General features: G+C 41.0%; 1 protein-coding gene across 2 annotated transcripts; it reads right to left on the minus strand.

Moving 5' to 3' along the window:
• Window positions 1-50: 50 nt before the first annotated feature.
• Window positions 51-19,776, minus strand: LOC119654327. Of its 2 annotated transcripts, none has more exons than XM_038059655.1 (3): window positions 19,240-19,776; window positions 4,891-5,171; window positions 51-1,986 (listed from the first exon to the last, which is right to left on the minus strand). In XM_038059655.1, the coding sequence occupies exons 2-3, from the start codon at window positions 5,130-5,132 to the stop codon at window positions 687-689; spliced, it is 1,542 nt and encodes a 513-aa protein (XP_037915583.1). In that variant the 5' UTR covers window positions 5,133-5,171; window positions 19,240-19,776; the 3' UTR covers window positions 51-686. The 2 variants fall into 2 exon arrangements, with proteins under 2 accessions (XP_037915583.1, XP_037915584.1); XM_038059656.1 differs by lacking the exon at window positions 19,240-19,776 and adding an exon at window positions 10,652-11,012.
• Window positions 19,777-21,715: the final 1,939 nt, after the last annotated feature.

Raw genomic sequence — 21,715 nt, forward strand, 5'->3', positions numbered from 1 at the left:
CAGAAGTCCATGCTTGTTGCTTGCAGTTTGGCTCATATACAACAAGCCTTGATTTCAAATTAACTATTGATTTATTGTGTCTCATGTAGATTAATTAAAAAATATACAAGATGTACATTTTTTTCGTTACAGTTTCTCTCATAATCTCATACTTATACTTTATCACATTTGGTAATTGGTAAACAATTAGGAACGTCTGCATTCGACGTATGTGTTTATTTCTTTGTTTGATTGTGTTTGTTTTGTGTCTTTCGGAAGAGCACAGAAAAGAACAATACCAGCTTGTCACAAACAATAAAAGATCGACATTTCGTACAATATCGCTTACAATAAATTCAACAAAACACATCATTTTCATTTTACTAATACAACATACCAGACTTTCTATATCAAATCCACACAAGAACGGCTGAAAAATATCCTAACTATCATCGAAATCAACTAAAAACGATGAACCTCGTGAAAAGCAAAAGATATATGGAAGAATTTGCGATCGATTTCTCTTACAACGGAATAGAAAAACTAGGCAAATACTTTACGCATATACTTTTCTGTACAGGATATAATTCAAAAGTTATGGATCGATGCATTTCTTTTTCCTTGGAGCAGGGTCAAATCATTTTCAGAAAAGTTTAAAACGTTACGTTCGTTTGATTGGTAGAGCGTAACCATTTTAATATCTACGATCATTTGTCAACATTTTCAAATTTACGAGCATTTTGACGGCTTGTGCCGCGCTCCAGGTACCAATTGTTATCCTCTTCAGATTGTCGTTTCTTTCCATCATCTTCGGCGTTTCGCCGAGCGTCCTCACGGTAACGTTTACGTCGTTCCATCCAGTCTCCATTCTGCTCATTAGAGTTTGTATCGTAGTCGTTTTTGTTGTAATGCTCGTTAGAGTGTTTTGATTTTTTCTCTTTGTAACCATTCTTGTTGCGGGGGTCATGTTCGTGGTACCCATTTTTACGGTGAGAGTCACGTTCGGCGCTCTCGTATTGTCTTTTTTGACCATTCTTGCGATCGTTCTGATCGTGGTGAGGAGGTTTATGTTTTTCAAAACCGTTTTTGTGTTTCGATTCACTACTTCCAAATTCCTTGGATTGAGGGCTTTCCCCGTCTGAATCAAATTTCTTATTAGTTTTATCTACCGGGGATCTACGGGACTTTTCCTGGCTAAAAGATTCGTCCCCACGCTCTCGTGGCTTCTTTTGTGAAGGATACGAATAATTTGGCGGCTTTTCTCCTTCAGGCCCATATCTGTTTTCTTTATTATAATCTACTTCGTGCATATTTTCACGCATCCTTTTCTTAGGCTTATCCAAATTCCTAGCTGGACACTTATCAGGCTTCGTCAGTTGGTTTAGGGCATCCTTGATTGCTAAATTGTTTGCCTCGAATTTCTCATTTAGCTCTTTTATTCTTAGCAGCATGTTGCTGTACTGATCAAAACTTCGATCGTCCAATCCATTTATGGTGTCTTGGATTATAGCTTCGATGTGAGAAGTTTTGGCTAAAATTTCGTTCAATTTCGAATAAACTGCATTAAGATCCTTTGTCTCAAACATAGGAGCCTCCTTCATTCGTCCGAATATGGCCAGTATTGCAATGAATGTTGCAACATAGAAGGCATAGGTGAAATTGAATCTAGGCAAGAATGGATGTTCTTGTATTAAATCTATTGACGCTTCATCAGGTTCTTGACTTTGTGTAGCAATTGATGCACCTGTTTGTGGTTCAGTTGATAGCAATGCAGCTTTCGTCTCGCATGCGATGGAAATTGGCTTAAAAGTAATCGAGTCGATATTGTCATCTGGATTGTCTGAATCTGGATCTGCTTGTGTGAATACCGATCTTTGTGGACTTATTCGTTTTATTGGTGACAATCGACGTGGTGCTGGTTGCGGTGATGTACGTCCGCCGCTTTCACTATCGCTTATGATAGATATACCGTCGGACATTTCACCATCGGTGTGGTTATCATCTTTCCTGGAAGAGGGAAAACATAGCGATTAGGAAATTGTTGGTTTTAGAAACATAAGCAATTCTAAAAACGGTGACATAGGTGCCCTAATTTCATCGCAGCTTTGCGGAATGTTGTAGTTTAATAATGACGTATGAGATTACATAATTAAGTAATTAGACTGATTTTATTGCCGCGCTTGTGGTAAACCTGCAACCTTCAAATCCCCTTCCCCGACATCCTTACCCTCTCCATTGATATATTCACCATCGCTCTAGCTTGTTTAGTTCTCCTTCTGTGTCCTGTTGAGTAGACGTGTGTTGGTGGTGTTCGTCACGAAAATGGAGAAACGAAATCTAGAGCAACGCGTCGCGATAAAATTTTGCAACAGATTGGGCGAAACAGCTTTAGAAACGTGCATGGTGATAGTGCTCTTAGTCGTGCCCAGTTGTTTCGATGGCATAAGGAGTTTAAGGAAGAGTGTGAAAGCTTGGAAGACGAGGCGCGGAGTAGGAGGCCAGTCGTCCGTGAATATCGGCGTTTAGCAGTTCGAAATTTGGCCTCGGAACTGGGTATGACCGTGAAACAGACAAATTTTAACAGGCGACTTTGGGAAGAAAAGGTTGGCGCGAAGATGGTTCCAAAGAACCTTTCTGAGGAGCAAAAGCACCATCGAATGACCGTCGCAGAAGACTGTTTGGAACAAGTGGAAAACGATCCCAAGCTGCTTGATTGAGTTATTACAGGCGATGAGAGCTGGTGTTCCCAATACGACCCGGAAACAAAACGCCAAAGCTCACAATGGTTGTCTCCGCATGCCCCCGCCCGAAAAAAGCTCGCATGAGCAAGTCGAAGGTGAAAACGATGATTATTGCCTTTTTTGATAGCCGTGGAATCGTCCACAAAGAATTTGTTCCACCGGGGCAAAACGTAAATCAAGTCTACTATCGCCAAGTACTCGAAAGATAACGAAAACCAGTCAACAGAGTGCGCCTAGGCATCGCTCGTAGCTGGATCCTTCATCACGACAACGCGCCGTGCCACATCGACCTGAGCGTGTCCCAGTATTCAGTCTTTAAAGGAATTGCCGCGTTGCAACAGCCGCCTTATTCGTCCGATATGTCACCCTGTGACTTTTCTTTGTTCCCTAGAACAAAATCGATGGTCAAAGGAATCCAATTTTGAGTCAATTGACGTGAGTGACGAGGATACTCGCGGACATCCCAGTCGAAGCGTTCCAGAAATGTTACGAAGAATGGAAAATGCGCTTGAATCGTTGTGTAGCTGCCCAAGGGGACTACTTTGAAGGGGATGACAGAATTGTAGAATAATTTTTGAATATACAGTTTTTATGGAATCAGTCTCATTACTTAATTGTCTTACCTCGTACCACTTTCTACGTTCCGACTTACTCAAAGTTATCTAATAGAAATTCCCTATGAGACCATTGCACCTCAACATGTTGCGCTCGACTAAAGGCGTGACATGTTTTGATCACATCCGAAATGAGGATATCCGCGATCGTTATGGGGTTTTCATGCTAACGAGAATTCACTTGCCAAGATTGGTCTGAACATCGAAGTTGATGGTATACGACCAAAAAGCAGGCCGAAACCAACGGTGGTTTGATACGCTGTATGGGGATTTTAAAGCCTCGAGATTGCACCCAGATCAGGCATTCGATAGAGCCAAATGACGAAACCGATCACGACGAGCCGACCCCGCTTGTGAACGGGACAAAGGCTGAAGAAAAAGGAGAGACAACAAGAAACAAACAGTAGCCGTGTTAGTAAAGTCTACTTTAGGACCCACATATGTAAGCGTGGCCTGTGCTCTGGATTCCAGCGCCGGTTCAAATTTAAATTTGAAATTATACGGTATATGGTGCGTTTCACCCTTAGGAGGGCTACACAGAAGGTATAAAAGCTCTGTAGAAATGTTGAACTGCGAGTAGGGATACGGCGTAATTGACCATAATCTGAAGAAATTTGGAGCCCATATGAAGGTGATCCAATGCAGAGATGGAAGCAGCCTGGATTATATATTTTTCCGGTATACACATCATCGTTTTCACATTCATTTTAAATAAGGCTATGATTTGATGTCATTACCATCATACTTTATGCTTTGTAGGATTAGGATGGCCGGTATCAGTAGAGAAAACATCTTTATTGACTTTGGCCATCGCTTTTGCACCTTGCAAAAGCAGATTGTTCCACTATTCCTGCTAACAATGCAAGAAGGAATGACACGTCCCTTATGAGGAAATCAGAATAAACAGTACAACTGTCTGGTCCAGATATGCCCAGGAGTTTGTTTTATGGAAAGGTATCGTATTAGGCAAGATGTAACTGGGATTTACATTCTTTAACACAAAGATAGAAGTTAAATATCCTAACAAAAACACAAAGGCGCTTACTAAGTTTAACAAATTGACAGTCATGCTTGGCTGAGTAGAAACGAAATACGTTAGCGAAGGAGTAGATTGTGGGATCACTTATCTCCACCCCAAGTTATATTAACATTGTCACATATTTACTGTCATCGAGTCGGCGCCGCTTATGAAACTACTGATTGGTAGAACATGTAACCCATGCTTTGATAAGAGGCATCTAGGAAATGGACATTTTCTTTGAAAATCAATATTAAAATGTGGGCATACTGCACCAAAAACTGCTCTTCATAAATACTGTATAGATAAATAAGTAAAGTTTATCTTTTGATAATTCGGCCTCGTAGTTGGTCGCATTATAATTTGTATGACAAGATTAGAGAATATTTACCAAACAAATATTTTCAGTGGACTCGCGATTATCTCTATTTGAACATACTTGCTATATGTACAGCGAAACTTTGATAAGTTATGCTAATAAATAATTGTTAGGAAGGCAATAAGAAGCTAATTCAAAATTCATAATACAAAAACTTACTTGATGACTTCGATGTGTGGATCATCATCGTTTTTGAGATGGGCTTTCAACTCAGAATCTTTAGTCTTGGTCGATTCTTTCGCTTCTTGGACAGTTGGGATTTTGCTTCTTATCATTGGTATATCCGATGTGACTAGAGTCCAAGATTCGAAAGTTTCAGACTCTGTACTAGCCGTTATTGCCGGTGATAATGATTCAAGAGCACCTGGTGATATTTTCTTGTCTACTTCTTCTTTATCCATAGTTCAATATTTGTAGATTGGGAAGTAGTAACTGATTAGCTGAAATGAAACAAAGATTCAATGTTTAGAAATATGAATTGGTATGTATTTATGTTTTGGGAAAATAAAATAGATAACCTTGCGAAAATAGATCTTAATCTTAATTTTAAGTTTTTTTTCAATTGTGTATTAATTTCTTTTTACAAATTGTTCAAATTCATACTGAGGGGACCGGTCTTAAAGGAAGTTTTTCAAAACACATCCAGAGTAAAATGTGATACCCACTATTTATAAAAGGCAGACGAACCAGGCTCGTGATCGTCATCGAAAAAGGGGAATAATTCATATTTATTGGGCGGTGCTGGTGGGATCCACCGAAATGTCAATGTATGAATATTGGATAACATCTTTTAATATTTCTTGAAGTATATCCAAAATTTTAGCTATCTGGGGGAACAACTAGAATAAATCGTAATCAATTGTGAAGCAAGGCATTTACGCACAGAAGAGTAGGAATACTTGAAGATGACGCGTGCCCATTCTATAACGAGAAAGCGGAATCCACAGAACACAGCGTTCCCGAGGGTACTAGTGAAAGAAGCCCTATCCTTTCAAGAGTGTGTAATGACTTAATGTGATTTGCGATGGTCAAAAGCCCACCCCTAAGTGGGCGGGGAGGACGAAGACAGAAGAGCTATCTCAAAAACGTAGAAAGATGGCGAAATTGACCGTGGAGGTTTGAAAGCAAATATTGAACCTTACCTACCTCTGTTCTAGTCAGGTTCGGGGATGTGAAGGGGAGGGGGTTATTCAAACACTTCAATCCCTCACGTGCCATTTAACAAACATTCACGTATCCTTTCCGATGCATGGATCCACATCGGATCCTGAAAAACTATATAACTGGGGGAATGGCTCGATTGCGCGTGTGTAGTCGGACCCGAGTGTTGCGATCGAAAAGGAAGATCCACGACGGATCACATCCCCGATTGATGTTCCTCCTGGCTCAGAAGAGAGAGGTTCTCTCCCTGCTTCGACATCCTCAGAAGGATGCTCCTTTATAAGGGGAGCTTTGCTAGGTCAAAGAAGAGGAAAAACGGAATTAAAGAAATTAGCTGCTGAGCTTCTGGCCGGCGAAAAGATACGAAGATAGCGGTTCAGATACTCGCAACAAGAAAAAGCTCCGTTGAATTCACTCGTTGCTTGATTTTTAGATAATTTTTTGTTAAGAAGGCTTTACTTTAGTAGGAATCAGAATTGATAGGTGTGCAGGGAACGAACAAATACGACATCAATTCAAAAACTTCCACCTCAGTTCCTCAAGAAAAACTAGGACTCAATTCAATTGTGTACGCATTTTTTCTTAAATCGCGACAATTCTCAATGAAAGATTTCACATTGAGCCAGTAACAAAACTATCAATCTCAAAGAAAGTACTCTTTTCCTCCGATCACGATAACACAGCGTCTATTACTTCCGAAGACACCAACGATTTCCCTCGGATGAAAGCGATTTGATTTTGGTTCCAAAGGATAAGCTGGCGAATATTGTTTTCTTCAAATGTTGAATCTGCCATCGATCTCATTAATACCGCTTTTCTACCTTAATAACCTATTTTCCCGCTAAAGTTTTTTTTTTATTTTTATCTATTTTCATAAAATAAAACTTTCGCAAAGAACAAAACCGCCTTACTCAATTTTTCTGCATTCGATCTCAGTTGCTCGAATTGCAAAAACGTTCTCTCGTGCTGTGTCTCGCTGATCAGCTGTCAATCAAATCAGCCGATCCCGGTCCCGTTCATTTCTGATTTCGCCGACCCTGACCATGAACTTCAAGTTCAGCATTGGCTCAGCGGGAACAAAAATTAACACAAATTTTGCATGGCTAAGCGCATGCCCATCCGCTCTATCCCAGATCAAGCTTTATGTCTATGTACATTCAATAATACGTGATCGACACAAGTTTAGATAACAGGAAGGGGGGGTTGCATGTATGGGACCTCCCACCAAATATAGTCATGAGAGGTATCAAAGGAAAGGTCTCGATTAGTACTTTCCTCATTTGATGCAAGAGGGGCGAATACGGAGGCTGGAAATAGATAATTTCGTCCACGAACATGTTCTCAGAAATTACTCAAACCAAAAATCTGAAAAAAATCACGTATCGTGTCTAAGACCTCCAAATACCCTCCTTCACCGCCACTGCCCATTTCACAATTAATATCAAAACTAGTACCCGCTTCGGAAATCACTAATCGAGACTTTTCATTTGATACCCCGCATGACTATGTTCCGTTAGCTGACTGGTAATCTCATCCGTTGATGAAATAATTGGGCATCAGCAGAGTTTGCTATAAAGGATGCTCAATGCAGACTTGTTTTCGGATGTTTTCTCCTCCTATTAGACGATCTGGAGATTGACCCTCGTTAACAAGGATAAACGTGACCCTCAATTCCCATTTGTATGCCGCGTTTTTCAATATATTTGACACGTCAGACATTTTTTCACGAGACGTCATTCTGAAATTCTATTCAAGAGGCAATCGGGGAAAATCTGCAAACAATCCGACAAGTTAAGGGATTGACTATCGATAAGTTCCTTTGGTGTTATAATGTAGAGCAACATGCTTTTTAGATTATCTCTCGGTTGACCCTCTGTCATATATGTTGATAGTTTAAGTAACTGATTTTTTCGTTAAAATGTTAGGCGTTACTTTTTCTCGTTCTAATCTTTGGGAATTGTATATTGATATACAATATATATGAAATATTGCTTGTCGGTACCTGGATGATCTACTGATGGCAGAGAGATTTGTTTCGTGACTATACCCAGGTGAAGTAACCCCAGCGGTAGAGGGGCACGGAATCTCATTGTGCACCTTTCAGGTAAGGACGGGGTAGGTAAGTGGGATTGGTGTGTCGACGTCGCCTAGATGGTTTTCTTGTGTGTGCTTTTCCACCTTATCCCAGCAGGAAACGGATGCATCTACTTATTTTGTTTTTACTTCTTAGGAGAACAAATATGGATCAATTATCGAGAATAATGCGTGTGTTTGCTTCCACCAAGCTTCCTACAGAGGAATTTTGAAGCGTCATTCAGTCACTGATTCCATTAAGATCCCTTACCATTAATCCAAAATAAATCTTTAAGAAAGGTCTGCCTTTGGTTCCCGTTGAGATGTGTCAAGCCATGAACAGCTGTAGAATCTCTGTTATGACAGATCTTGCCACGTGCTCACACCATCTCGCAGCCATGTGTTCGCAACCACGTGGGCGCATAAAAATGCATTGCATCACATGCAGGGAATTAACACCAGAAATTTCCCGTCGCTGTCGAAAACGTGCAAGGCATTTGCGTCTCCATAAAATGTCAAAGAATGTGCTGGGAGTTGGGTCGCCTGTGCATAGTCTTCTTGCAGTCGACTCAGCGTTGAATGAGTACTTGAATCAAATCAGGATAACAGCCTCGAGTGAGCGCAATCCTGACCACATTGTCTGCTAGTGTACTGTAGTGTAGCGTTACGGTCTTGAATGAAGTATTTTAACATGTTTCAAGGCCCTCATCCAATTGGATTGGATTGGGCCAGCGATTATTATTATTGGCTGTCGAGTTCTTACTTCTGTTTAGTTTGGTTTAATAATTCCAAAGCAATGGAGCTGCCTGCACTTTTGGACCTGTGTAAGATGTCGCATACAACGTTTGCGAATCAATATGTATTAGAAAACTCGTCCGCGTGGAAGTGGCTGTAAGCAAGCAGTATAGGTACATAGTATGTTCATTGCGCAGATCTTCGTGCACTTTCAGGAGTACCTATGAGAAGAGCAATGCCTAGTATGAACCTGGATTGAATGGGGACTGCCAAAGCCAAGGTGGGATTTTCAGCCTTGCAGGCATCCAGCAAAGTGCAGGTTGCAATGGATGTATTCAACCGTAAGTGTACCATGGAATGAATTTGTATTAAGGTGATCTATACGCGAAACATCATTTCAAATACTGGTTTCACTGGGAGTAATGGACGTTTTATGCATTCGCAGTGACAAAGTTACATCGGCCTGCACTGACTCACTACAGATTGAGCTTGACGTGTCCATGGCACGATCCGATAGAGTTGCCGGTCATCTAAGCCACGTAGATATTTACCTTATCAGCAACAACAGATCTGATTCACGTGCGCCCTAAAGACAAAAAAACAACATGCAAGGACTTTTACAGAGGTTTTCAGTAGATCCGTGGGGCGGCTTGCGAATCATCCGCAGGAGATTGAGGTAGTCGAGATGATGCAGACGGAACAAAAGTCACCTGTTTATTGGATTATGGATTATGAAAGATGAACAAAGTTCGTTGGCTGGCGAAGGATATTCTGGCAATACCTATCGCATTTTTTTTTATCTTATTGAATTCCAATTGAAAATATTTTACGTAGTCTGTGTTTGACCAGAGCCCCCATATCTTTGCTCGAATTTGCGTCAGATGATCGTATGAGTCAATCAAGTGTCAAAGCAAACTTTTATGCTTTGTAAGTGACTGCGAATGTTGAGGGATCAAATTTTATTGAAAAAGGTTTCCCTTTTCCTTTCTGAATATTTCACAGAATAATAGCGGTGCGGGTGAGGTGTCAGCTTCTCGGTCTTTGTCCCAGATTCGGATCTCGGTTCGTCATGGATGGTTGTGTTCGTCTGTGTGCTGGAGCGCTACTATAGGTTTATCACTTGCACTTTAAATGTGAAGTTAACGAAACTGAACTAGCCTCATTGACGGCTCTATACTCCCCAAAGGAGGAGGAGTAAATAGGGAACATGAACATTCGACAAATAAGGAAGTGTAAAAGCTACAAAATACTCAAGAGGAATCAACAGAAACGCCTTTGCTGTGCACTTCTTTAATGACTTCGTACAGGAAATATTCATTAAATGTTAGATTTGCATTCTGATTGCTGCAAAGTAGTTTGCTAGATATCACATCAGTTAATCCTTTCGAAGGACCATTTTTTCAAAACTGATTAAAATTTAAATTGGCATTGAACTGTGGCTTGGTGGAATCCGAAATCGAAAAAAAAATAATAGAAAATTATTACAGATGAAGTTGGACTTTAATGAGATAAAGGAATCGAAAAATCACATATATATGGTTGTCTTTGGTTGGGGTGTTGCTATTGAGTATGACCATTGTCACTTACTGATGTCAATTCAGTAAAGGATATCCGATTTTGAGTTGTTGAATCTGCATAGCCCCCATCAGTTATGCCTGATAGAAATAGCTTTTATAGTCTTGTCGAAAATAGATTTTTTTTGAAGACCACCAACAACAAAAGTCCACTCCAACACTCCAACCCAAACTACTTCATTATTAGCTATAACTTCTTTTTTCAAAAAATATATGATACTTTAGTAGAGTTTTTTTATGCTAACTGTACGTAATTTGAGTACGTGATAAGAAATTTCACAGGAAAAGTCGATTGTTCCGGGGGATTCCCCATTCCCAGCTAGTCTCACTTTAATAAAGAAGTATGAACCATTTAACAACAAAACAACAGCTTTTACCTTTCATACGGATTACCGACAAAGTACTGAGGGCAAACTATTTTCAATTTTTACACAAAATACGACATCCGCCTGTCCAATCTTCAAGTCGGACATTAAACAAATTTAAAGCACGTGAATCCACTTTATTGCACTAAGCATGCAGTCAATATTTCACTCACTACTTTTATTAAATTTAGATGGTCTTTTGAGGCTTTGAAGCGGCAACGCTACTACGCGCTATTACGTCCGATTGGCAAGCAAACGACTGTGATGAAACTGAATTAGCTGAGCCGCGGAATGAATGCCTAAGAAATATCTAAGCAAGGAGCTGAAAACTGCAAGCAACCGGCTTGGCTGGTAAACACAATCGACTCTACCGCATTTCATAAATATAAACAAATACAATCTGGCGATGGGTTGAGGCAAGGCCACGTAACTCTTGCTTGGCGCTTGTGTGAAGATACACGTAAGTGATTCGTTTGTCTTCGTCATGTCGCTATTTCGTCAGAACAAGCGAATATTTAGATTTCAGATAAGTTCACTGTCGCTATACGTTATCGAAGGAAATCTGATTATTTCTATGCAGGCTAAGATGGCACTTTTGAGCCTATTGGAGGACATATTTGATATTTCTAATTCGCTGATTCATGTATTTAATTTTACTTTTTCAAGTGAAATTACGGAATCTCTTTTGATTAAATTGATTTCAACTGGGAGAGGAATGGTTAAGAGTTTCACGGAAAGTAATTCCGTTCAGTAAAGTTTTTCATTAAGCAGGAATGTAATTACATACTAACCAGTTTTGATATTTAAAAACGGCCAGAAGTATAGGGTTGGAGAAAAAGCGGTTGTTTTTCCTTAAAGATACTTAGCTGACAAGCTCTCTATTGCAACGACAACGACTAGAAATCCATTTGAAAGGTGGCCTTTAGTTGCACTTTGAGTGCATACTAGTGGAAATTGGTGTAGTGGTTGGAAAGTTGTTCAAAACCACTTCGAGTTTTCCTTCTATCTTTCAGCACGATTCCATTCTTGCAACTAGAGATAGATAAATTCAATTCTATTGGAATGTCTTGATTGAAAATTGTAGGTATATTTACGCGATACAATCCATACAAACCAAAACATGGCCCAAATTAGATTCACCTGCTACAGGGTAGGCCATTTAATCTGGGCCCATTTATTTCTGGAAAAAAAACATGATAGAAAAAAACAATATTAAAAATCATTAATTTTAGTTCAAGAAAGACCTTTTCCGCACAAACTCCGCGCCACACAGTCACTTTTTGATCGAAGAGAGGCTGTTTTTCAATTAATTGAGTTTCGCTTATTTACGCCTCCATTTAACTAAAAAGGAGCCTCGTCTGAGATGATGATTTTTCGCCAAAAGTCTGGTTCATTGCGAACAATTCCGACAGCCCATTTGGCATAATCAGCTGGGTTTTTGAATCGGTACGAATTATGCGCCTGAGTGTGGTTCTTGCAATGCCTAATTCCTAGGAACGGCGATAACTCGATGTTCTCGGAGTCTCCTCAATACTGGCTCGAACGGCTTCAATATTCTCATGGGAACGTCTTGTATGTGACTGGTATTGCTGAGACTACCGTGGTTAATAAATTTTGCGTATAAACGCTGCAAAGTGCTTTTAGATGGAGCACTTTCCACTTTATTTTTTTTTTGACGAAATGCACGTTGAGGGAACATAATTGAGAGCTTATTTTGAATGTAAAGCGGAAGTATTTTAGCGCGCTCTTTTGGAGTGTACTGCTCCATGCTATAAATTGTCTTGGACTGAAGCTTCAAATGCCCAGATGGGCCCACATTAAATGACCTATCCTATATAAAGGTAGGGCTTGCATGGGAACCGAAGCTGGGCGCTTCATGTATAAAATGCAAAATTTTTTACACATTTATAGGTAAGCAACTGAGAGTGATCTTACTTTCTTTAGTTTAAAAAGCTAAAGTTCACAATGTGCACACTTCCTTCCCTGGGAGCGCAACAGTTCCACGGAACAGTTGTTGCTAAGTGCTTAATAAGATGATATTCTCGAGACTGTACTCTCATGATAGCGAAATGGTACCATTGTATGCGAGAACATAAATTTCCGTATGATGACACTATCCAAGTTGTGGATGCAGTAAATTTCCAAAAAAAAAAAAAAAAAAAAATTCGCTTCCAATGATTCTTTGCCACCGAAAATTAGGGCAACCAACGCAATAGGTCCATTTGATTCCTAGCGAACTGTGGGTGATCGAAAGTGAATCGATTTCAATAAGATTTAGTGGCTTTACTTCGCTTGGGGTCCTTGGTATGATATCCCATTTCGTATGTCGTCGATTCAGCTGTGATGGATAACTGGATCAAATGAGAGTAATAATCACGGATGAGCGCAGTGCTGATCACATTCCCTCCAATGAAGTGCTGTATCAAGTCCAGATGCGATTGTATTGTCGCGTTAAAGACTATTATTGTGTCTCTTGTTCACTCCTTATGGGACATTTAAGTCTTTTTTTCGAAATGATTTTTTGCTAATATTTTCAATGAGACTGAGTTGCAGTATCATTACCATAAGTGATATGCTTACAGCAGTGGAATAATTCAAAAGCCAACACAAACATCGATGACGAACGAAGCAGTTATCCGTTGTCTTTAGTTGACGTGACGTCCAGAGCTCTCCGGCATTCTAGTTGTTGGGCAATGGCTCAACATTTTCAACCCTTCGCCCCATTATATACCTATGGTCGGAAATCAGTTTTCTTTGTTTGTCCTGACAGGATGAACATCGTGGTCTACAAGGCCTCATCTTCCTAACTTGATAATAAAGGTGCTGCGTCTGATGTGATTACTCCCTGGACTTCACAAATCCGGAGACTTTCTCAGGCTCCATTCATTTGGTTGTGAAGTCGCTTCCTGCCTAACGAAGGTCGCGTTAAGCCCATTGCATTTTTGGAATTGCTGCATTGTCCAGTGGCAGTGCTATTCCGTTTCATTGCTTAGTCATTATATCGTTCGACGATTACCTACCTTGTCGTGGTCAGGCAGCTTGATAAGGAAGATTCTCTAGGGAACCAGAGATAATACCTGAAGCTAAGCGCTGATCAAGACCCCAAGCCAAGATATCGTGGCAAAAAGCGGTTCTGCCGAGATAGAATTATTTTTCCCGGTAAAACGATGGCCATGACAGCGAACTAAGATAAAATTCAAAACTTAAAACCAAAAATTAAACAAAAAATCAATTTCGATAATGAAGATCCAACCTTGAACTCATCGATGGAGAACTTGATTCTAGACTCAGTGGGCACCAATTCAATTGGGACCCGGTCCTTAACGGATGAGCCGAAGTAATCCCCTTCTGTCAGCAACCTCGAGCTCCAGAGGGCACAGACTGCTGAGGCTAGTCTTGTCCACGGACAAGCGCCTGTGTTCGGGTAGAAAATATCCTCCGGGTAAACCGTTCGCCTGACGATCCCAACTGTATAGCCGACACAGCAGTAAAAATTGCACAGCCAGCTACGGCTAAGTCTTCATTTGCAGCCACGGCTATCAAAGCCGATGGATGGATCTTGTATAACGACCCCAATCTCTCCAATTACGATACAGAGCAGTGCGAACAGCTTAGGAGTTTCTTCCTCCAAGCTGTAAGGACTGCATTCTCGTAAGGCATTATACTTTGCTTTGAGTCGGTAGGTGTATACCGTGAAATCTTTTAACTATACTTTGTCGGCGAAAGCCCCAATGAGAGGCTCAGATAGTACTGAGGAGCGTACTTGTGCTGAGGTCCTGGAACTACTTGATGTCCACAACAACCCATCAATAGCTTCAAGATATTTTCCCCATAAAGTGCATTTCCCATGTTGATGGGAAAGTTAGGAGCTTAAAGTTCCGTTATGTTGACTTGTTGAATGCCAATGGAAGTGATAGACTCCGCTCCTGCATGATGGTTTCAAAAGACTTCCAAGCTAACTTGGTTAATGACCTTTGTGATGGCGACACAATGGTCAAACTGACCATAGAAAGCCAACTAAGAAATGAGGAGATTCTTTGGTGGTCTGCTTATTTTTCCTGTGACGTAGACGAAGTTCCGAAAGGAACATTCATCAGAGCTAACCAATATATGAAAAGTAAAGGCATGGGGGTAATAACAGGATGTAATGTTAATGCCCAAGATATCACGTTCTCGGATCAAAGGCGCATTGATTTCGTAATGGGCATGGATCTGCCTACAATCACTCTATCTGTGGAAGATTGATGGACAAAGTACAAAGTAGAACTAAGCGCCCGATTTACGATCCCCGGAAAGTGTATGAAATCAATTCCTGGAATTAAGAAAACAACTCAGAAGATAACTACAAGTATGAATCAAGCTTTCGAAGAGAACTATTCGCTCAAGGTGGCAAGGAAGGGTAAAATATCGTGGAACCCGGATTTGGAAAAACAGAGGAGATTGATATGTGTGTGCCTTATAGTGTTTCCTGTTCACTTCTTAGTGGAGTGTAGGGCATCCACATAGCCAGACTGTGTTTCAGTTTCACTATCACCACACTTAACACTGTGCAAATGATAAGCAGCGAAATTGAGAGGCTGAGGCTTTGTCCTTGCAACCATCGCGCCATCATTCCTCAACCGAGCTCTAACGTCTGCAATTCTTGCAAATATACCTGGGCAGAACAATGTCTGCCTAGTTCAGCTAATCTATTATATAAGGATAGAAGTGGTTGGTATGCATATCCGTTTGTGATCGATGGACTCAAAAACTGTTCACCCGATTGCCATGAAAATTAGTACATATGTATATTTTTAAATGGAGAAGGTTTATTTGTTATATACGTTGCTGTAATTCATCATTAGATGGCACTACAAGGGATCAATTTCTGCACCGTTCACCCAATCCCCATCAAATTTTGGATAAAGGTGGAATTTTCAACCTCATCCTCGTAGAGGGTGAGAAGTTTATGCAAGCTCGTGGCGATCACCACGCAATAAGATGAAGGATGAAGTCAAAATAAAAAACTATCCGATTGTTGTTGTTGTTATTATACACAGGGTTGTATTTGATGTTGAAATTGCCCTTTTTTGAAATCTCCTCGTTTTTGACCAAATCATGAACCCGAAGAGAAATTATAGACGCAGTTTTGTTTAAAACAAATGTGGTTATTTCAGCTTACAAAAACTGTTTCGCTTGAAACGTCTCAACTGACCCTACGGTGCTCTTACTTTACAAGATTATGTATTCCTCGGAGACTTGGGTTCTTCGCAAGAAAAGTTGCGAATTCTTGGCCGCGTTCGAGAGAAGAATTCTCCGAAGAATTTTTGGCCCCCTACATGAGGATGGACGATTCCGTAGCCTACATAACGACGAAATCTGTCTGTTTGTGGTTCAAGAGGTCACTTAATCCGCATGAATGAGGATGATCCAGCCCGGAAAGTCTAAAAGGGCAATATCTATGGTAGAAAAAGAAGACGAGGTAGACCCTGCCTGATATGGAGCGATGGCTTAGGTCAGGACGCCGGACAGCTTTTAAGGATATTGAATTTGTGGATCTCGGCGCAAAACCGTCTGTCTACAGTTCCTTATTAAGACAGGCCTACACCTAAACAGGGAAAAAAATGTATGTATATCGATCACACAAGTTGCTGGACAGTAATAATATGGTATAGTCTCTCTTGCCCGGAAATTTGTATCTGATTAGCATATGTATTTCCTCTGACGCAGTTATATCAGCTGCATAAATCATCTGGTGGACAAAGGGTAGTATAGGGGCGAAATGTGGATTGGTACCCACGATGGAGCATAAACCTGGGAAACGCCTGCTGAACCAACACCACCAGCTCTACTACTAAACCCTATCTCCACCTCCCCGTGGTGACCGCTGGGAGCTATTTCTTAACGAAAAGCTGCAGATGCAGAAGGATGAAGGCGAGTCTTTCCCGGCTAAAACGGGACAAATTGTACCAACTGATCCTCCAGGTTGGGGGTTGGGTAGGGCTGACAACTCTACACGGAAAATAACTTGCTACGAAGCCACAACAGGAGCCTCGGACTGGACGGATAACACAACGATGAACCCGGCAACGACAAAGGAATAACGATTTGCGCATTTTCTCATGGAACGTGTGCTCCCTGTACAGAGATGGAGCTGCAAAGTAGCTAGCCGATATCCTGTCCCAATATTGGACAGGGACCAGTTTCCCGGAGAAGAATCGCTACACCATATATTATAGCGGCCATCCAGTAAACCATATGCTTGGAGTAGATTTCTTAGGGGGGCAATATAGACTTGGATCACTATCTCGTTGGCATGATGCTCCGAGCTTGAATACCAACATCACCCAGAATCTCCTCTGACAATCAGGTGACAGTTAACGCTGAAGTCGCAATAACCGCAATCCAAAGAGATCCTGGAGATGAAGCATCATCAAATGATCTTCACAATCACTTGAAGAACGTTATCATAAATACGGTTACAAACATATTTGGCTCCTGCCGCAAAAAGAATCGGAACGGCCGATTTGACGATGAATGTAAGCTAGCAACGAAACGGAAGAATGCTGCATGCCGAGTAAAAAGGAGGAAAAAGGAAGCCCGGGAGAACCAACAGGTCTGTGAAGTCGAAAAATACAGGGAACAACCGCACCAGGCCCGCAAGTTTTACCAACAAATCAGCAGGATGAAGCCTTACATACCTCGATGCTGACCGTGCCGAGACAAAGAGGGAAATTTGATTTCCGACAGAACGGGCATATTGGAGCGATGGGTTGAATACTTTGATAAACTACTGATCAACCAGAACATCGGCGAGTTGGAAGCCCGGCCAACTGAAGGCGACGGACAAATACTGCCAGCACCAAGTATAGAAGAAACAGTCCATGCAATTCATCGGCTTAAAAATCATAAGTCACCAGGAGCTGATGGAATTACAGTCGAATTACTTAAATATGGAGGCGACCAATTACACCACACTTTCCCATACATAAAAAGGAAGATATTACACAGTGTAGCAATTATAGAGGTATCACGTTGCTGAGTACCATCTATAAGATATTCTCCTCTATCCTGCTAGGCCGGATAGCACCATACACCCATCGAATGAGAAAGTCATTGGAGTTCCCTTACGTGGGCCTTTTAAAATTATCGCGAAGCATCGACGAGCACACATTCGCTCCTCTGATCTGCTCACTCGGAGGGGAGTAATGTGGGAACAGAGCAGCTTAAGCTTAGCTAGTCCACCTTCTGTTTGTGAAAATCGCCTCTTCTTTCCACGTTTGAAATTACTGCTACTACTATGATAGTCGCCGTACCAATCATCAACATCAGTTAATGATGTCTCATTACTGAACCTTTCTAAAAAACTTCAAGACAGGTAATGAAGTACCGAAAGTTAAAACTACGTTTTATGATGGAGTAAACAAAGTTTAAATTTTTCTTTACATCGCTTAACAAATATGCGCGATAATTTATAATTATAAATTCCCCTTGCTTTGCGCTTTATTCAATGAGCAATTGTGGTCCTGCATTTTACGATTTCATTTCAGCACATTCATTCGATGCTTTGTTCTGCGTCTAAAGATCCTCAGAAATTGACGATACGCGTGAACATATTTCAATGTAAGACGCTGCAAAGTGCACAGTTCCCATTAAGTTAAAAATATAAAATTCTGGGGCTGGTTTAGGTGCGAATTATCGAAGTCATGCAAAAAACAGCTTTGTCGCGGGAAATACGCGATCATTTTGTTTATACAAAGTTGAATTGAATGAACAGCAACTCGGCCGACCATGAGACTTGTTTAGGCTGAAAAGGGTTTTGTGAGTTTATTGATGGAAATGTTTGAGGCAAGTGGTTTGCTTCAAAAGGTTTCGAAGTACGAAGGGACCGGGTGGGGCAATTTCTGTCATAATCACGTTGCAGGAGTAATTCGCGACTATTAACGAATAATTTGATAATAAAGCCTTACTAAAAAGGGGTGAATAGGCATGCAAAATATCCCCTAGAACTAGCAGCATCGGACGAAGGAAACTCTTCCATCCGACCCAAAGGAAAGTGCTGAACAGAAGCAGACAAGCTGACCTCGAATGAGATCAAGACCAAAGAAGTCTTCAGTGAAACAGGACATGTAAGGCCACCATCCCAAATATTCCTTTTGGCTTTAAGAGTCGAAGACAATCTATTTCCGAATTTTCAAAAATAATTCGTTGATTCATGGAAGTTCGCCCATGCATTCAACAGTTCCCAAAACGTACAGAACCCTAATTCCTCCGTGCTGCGATCAGTTGCAAGTCGCCTCTTCGCTTTCACCACAATGCGTAGAGGATTTACATTTCAATTTAGACGGCCAGACTGTGGGCATGCCAAGTGGAATTTGGATCGTTCTGGCCTGAGCAATGTACCGAACACATTTTGAACAGTTGTCACACCCTAAAGGGGGTAGTCTAACTGCATCCAACCCTTCCGTGTCAGGGGTAAAATGCTGTAAGCAAGATCGGATATTGATGATTTCACCATTATCACAACCGTTGGGTAGTGTAAATTATTTTATAAACACTTTATCTCTATTTAAACCACAATAGATAAACTCGCAGGCATTTGCGCATCACTTTTTACTCACCTTCGTGTTAATTTCCCCCGATTGCACCCCGGCGGTGGGTTCCCACGGACTTTGGCTTCCCCTTTCACCCTCAACTGTTTTCTGAGATTTTCGTTATTCTATACACTAATTACTACTTTCTCACACACTTTCTCCGCGCAAATTAGAAAATGCACTGAAATCTGTAAATTTTACCCCCGGCAACAACGCTCAGTCTCCGCAGCACAACAAATTTTCCTATTTTGCTTCGTTTCAACTAAACGTTAACTATCCCCTGGATGGCAAGTCCGTGAACGTTTTACCTGAAACCGACCACACGATAAAAAGCAGAACAAATTGAAAACAAAGCGTGTAAAATTAGCAAAAAATATTCACAACTGCAATTTAGATATTGTCAACTCAACGCGAAATAAATGATTCTTCGAATTTGCTAAATTTTTATCTGACATTCGGACAAGTAAAAACAAAAACACTCGCCTACTCTGTCCCACTCTTTCGCACACGATTTATTTGGGGTTTACGCTTGCGCCCCGAGCGTGCAGGCGCTTTGTGTGTAAACAAGAATGTCTACAAGTTGTAAACGGTGAACAGCTGGAGCGGAATACAAAAGAAAGCAAACCTGATTTCATGGCTGATTGCAAAATGTGCATTGCGAAGAAGAAGAAAGCAACTTTGCATTTTAGTTGTTTTTCGATGACATCTATTGGCGAGCACTTTATTTTCTGGAATAATGAAGTGACTCTAATTGCGATTGTCAAAGCCAGATGGTAGCACGTACGTTAGAAGGCAGATATTCTCAAATTTAGCAAACAATGACCGCCATCTTCATTCTAGTATTGAAAAGTACGTATAGCGGTGTTCCCTTAATAGAGGATCTACCTCAGATGCGAACCTGTGATCAATGATCAGCGGCGCTCAAAATATGCAAATGATTAAATTCAAAGAAAGCTATCTTTTCCTTAACGAGGAACTTTTTCGGCCTTGTAGGTTGCACTGTCCACTTACCACGAATGAAAATTGAGTTTGGCCCGAATGAGCTAATTGAGCACTCTAGAATTGTTAGATGTTGATTTAGTTGATTAATATCAAATATCGATACTTAGGAAAATTTCATGACGCCAGTTTTTTTTCGGTATATGCATAAATAAAATCTTTATTAATGACTCCATTTAATTACGCCATTTGTATGGCGGTTTTGATTTTTCAGTTAATTCTAATTTCTTTTCATTTTCTCCTTTGAATAAAAAGTATTTATGTGAGTAAAACATTTTTAACTCTCCCACCTCCCTCCTACCCCGTGGAACCAACTTTAGGTATTATATCACGGGACAGAGTTAGCTTACTTTAGGTAGACCTGCGGGATTTGTAATCGCGCCTTCCTCACCTCTTTCACTTTTCGTAGTTTATCCTGGATTGCTGCGATCATGGAATTGATCGCATCCATAATCTTCCTGGCAAGCCACCATTCTCCGGACAACATTTTGTGGTGATAGCATTTGACCTAGAGTTTCCTCCTTCCTCCTAGAAAATTGGAAGAATTCGGTCCTCTGGTCCGTTGGAATATGGTCCTCTGGGACCCCGTGGCAGTGGACAACTAGGTGAGGTGTTCAGGTATCGACGGTATCCTCAATTGGCGGTGAGAAACTGGGTGAGATTATATAATTGATCCGCACATGTTTTCTCTTCCGCCACTCCCCGATGGCAGGGATCAACCTGTAAGTCCAACGACCCTCTTCTGACTGCTCCTATCGCTGTTGCCATCCATAAGCAATGGATCTCTTTCTTTCGGTATTTTTAACCTGCGATAAAGGAGAAATGGATCCAGTGTTTATCATCTCGGTTGCCATGATGTCAATGGGCATCATTCCCAAGATGACAAATGCTGCATCATCTGAGACGGTTCTGAAGGCAAAAAACACCCTTAAGGCTGTCCTTCTGTAGACCGTACTCAGTTTATGTGCATTGCCTAAAATATGCAGCGCTTTTTCCTAAACTGGGACTAAGTATAGGAAGATAGAACTCACCACAGTGGCTATGAACAGCTGGCAAGTATGCGGCGGTCCTTCTACTTTCGGCATCATCCTTGCTAGAACCATAATCGTGGGGATGCTTTTTCGTAGGTATGCTCTATGTGCTGCTTAAAATTGAGTTTCCGTCTATCATTACTTCCAAGTATTTAATGGGCTGCTTGGAAGTGATGATATGATTCCCAATTCAAATGCAAGTGTAATTTCTCTCGCGGCACTTAGTGATGAGGATCGCTTTTGTCTTTTCCTCCGCGAGTACCAGTCCAGTACGTTCTAACCAAGCTTTAACAACATTGATTGCTTCGCTTAAGTACAATTCAGCATTTCGAGATGCTTTGCGACCACAACCAGCGCTATGTCGTCGGCGTAACCTACCACCGTGGCCTCCTTCGGAACCGGAAGTTTAAGTACATCATCATACATGATGTTCAATAGTAGTGCGCACAGTACAGAGCCCTGTGGACCACGGA

The sequence above is a fragment of the Hermetia illucens genome, chromosome 4, assembly GCF_905115235.1.
Source record: "Hermetia illucens chromosome 4, iHerIll2.2.curated.20191125, whole genome shotgun sequence".
In the NCBI taxonomy this organism is placed as follows: domain Eukaryota; kingdom Metazoa; phylum Arthropoda; class Insecta; order Diptera; family Stratiomyidae; genus Hermetia; species Hermetia illucens.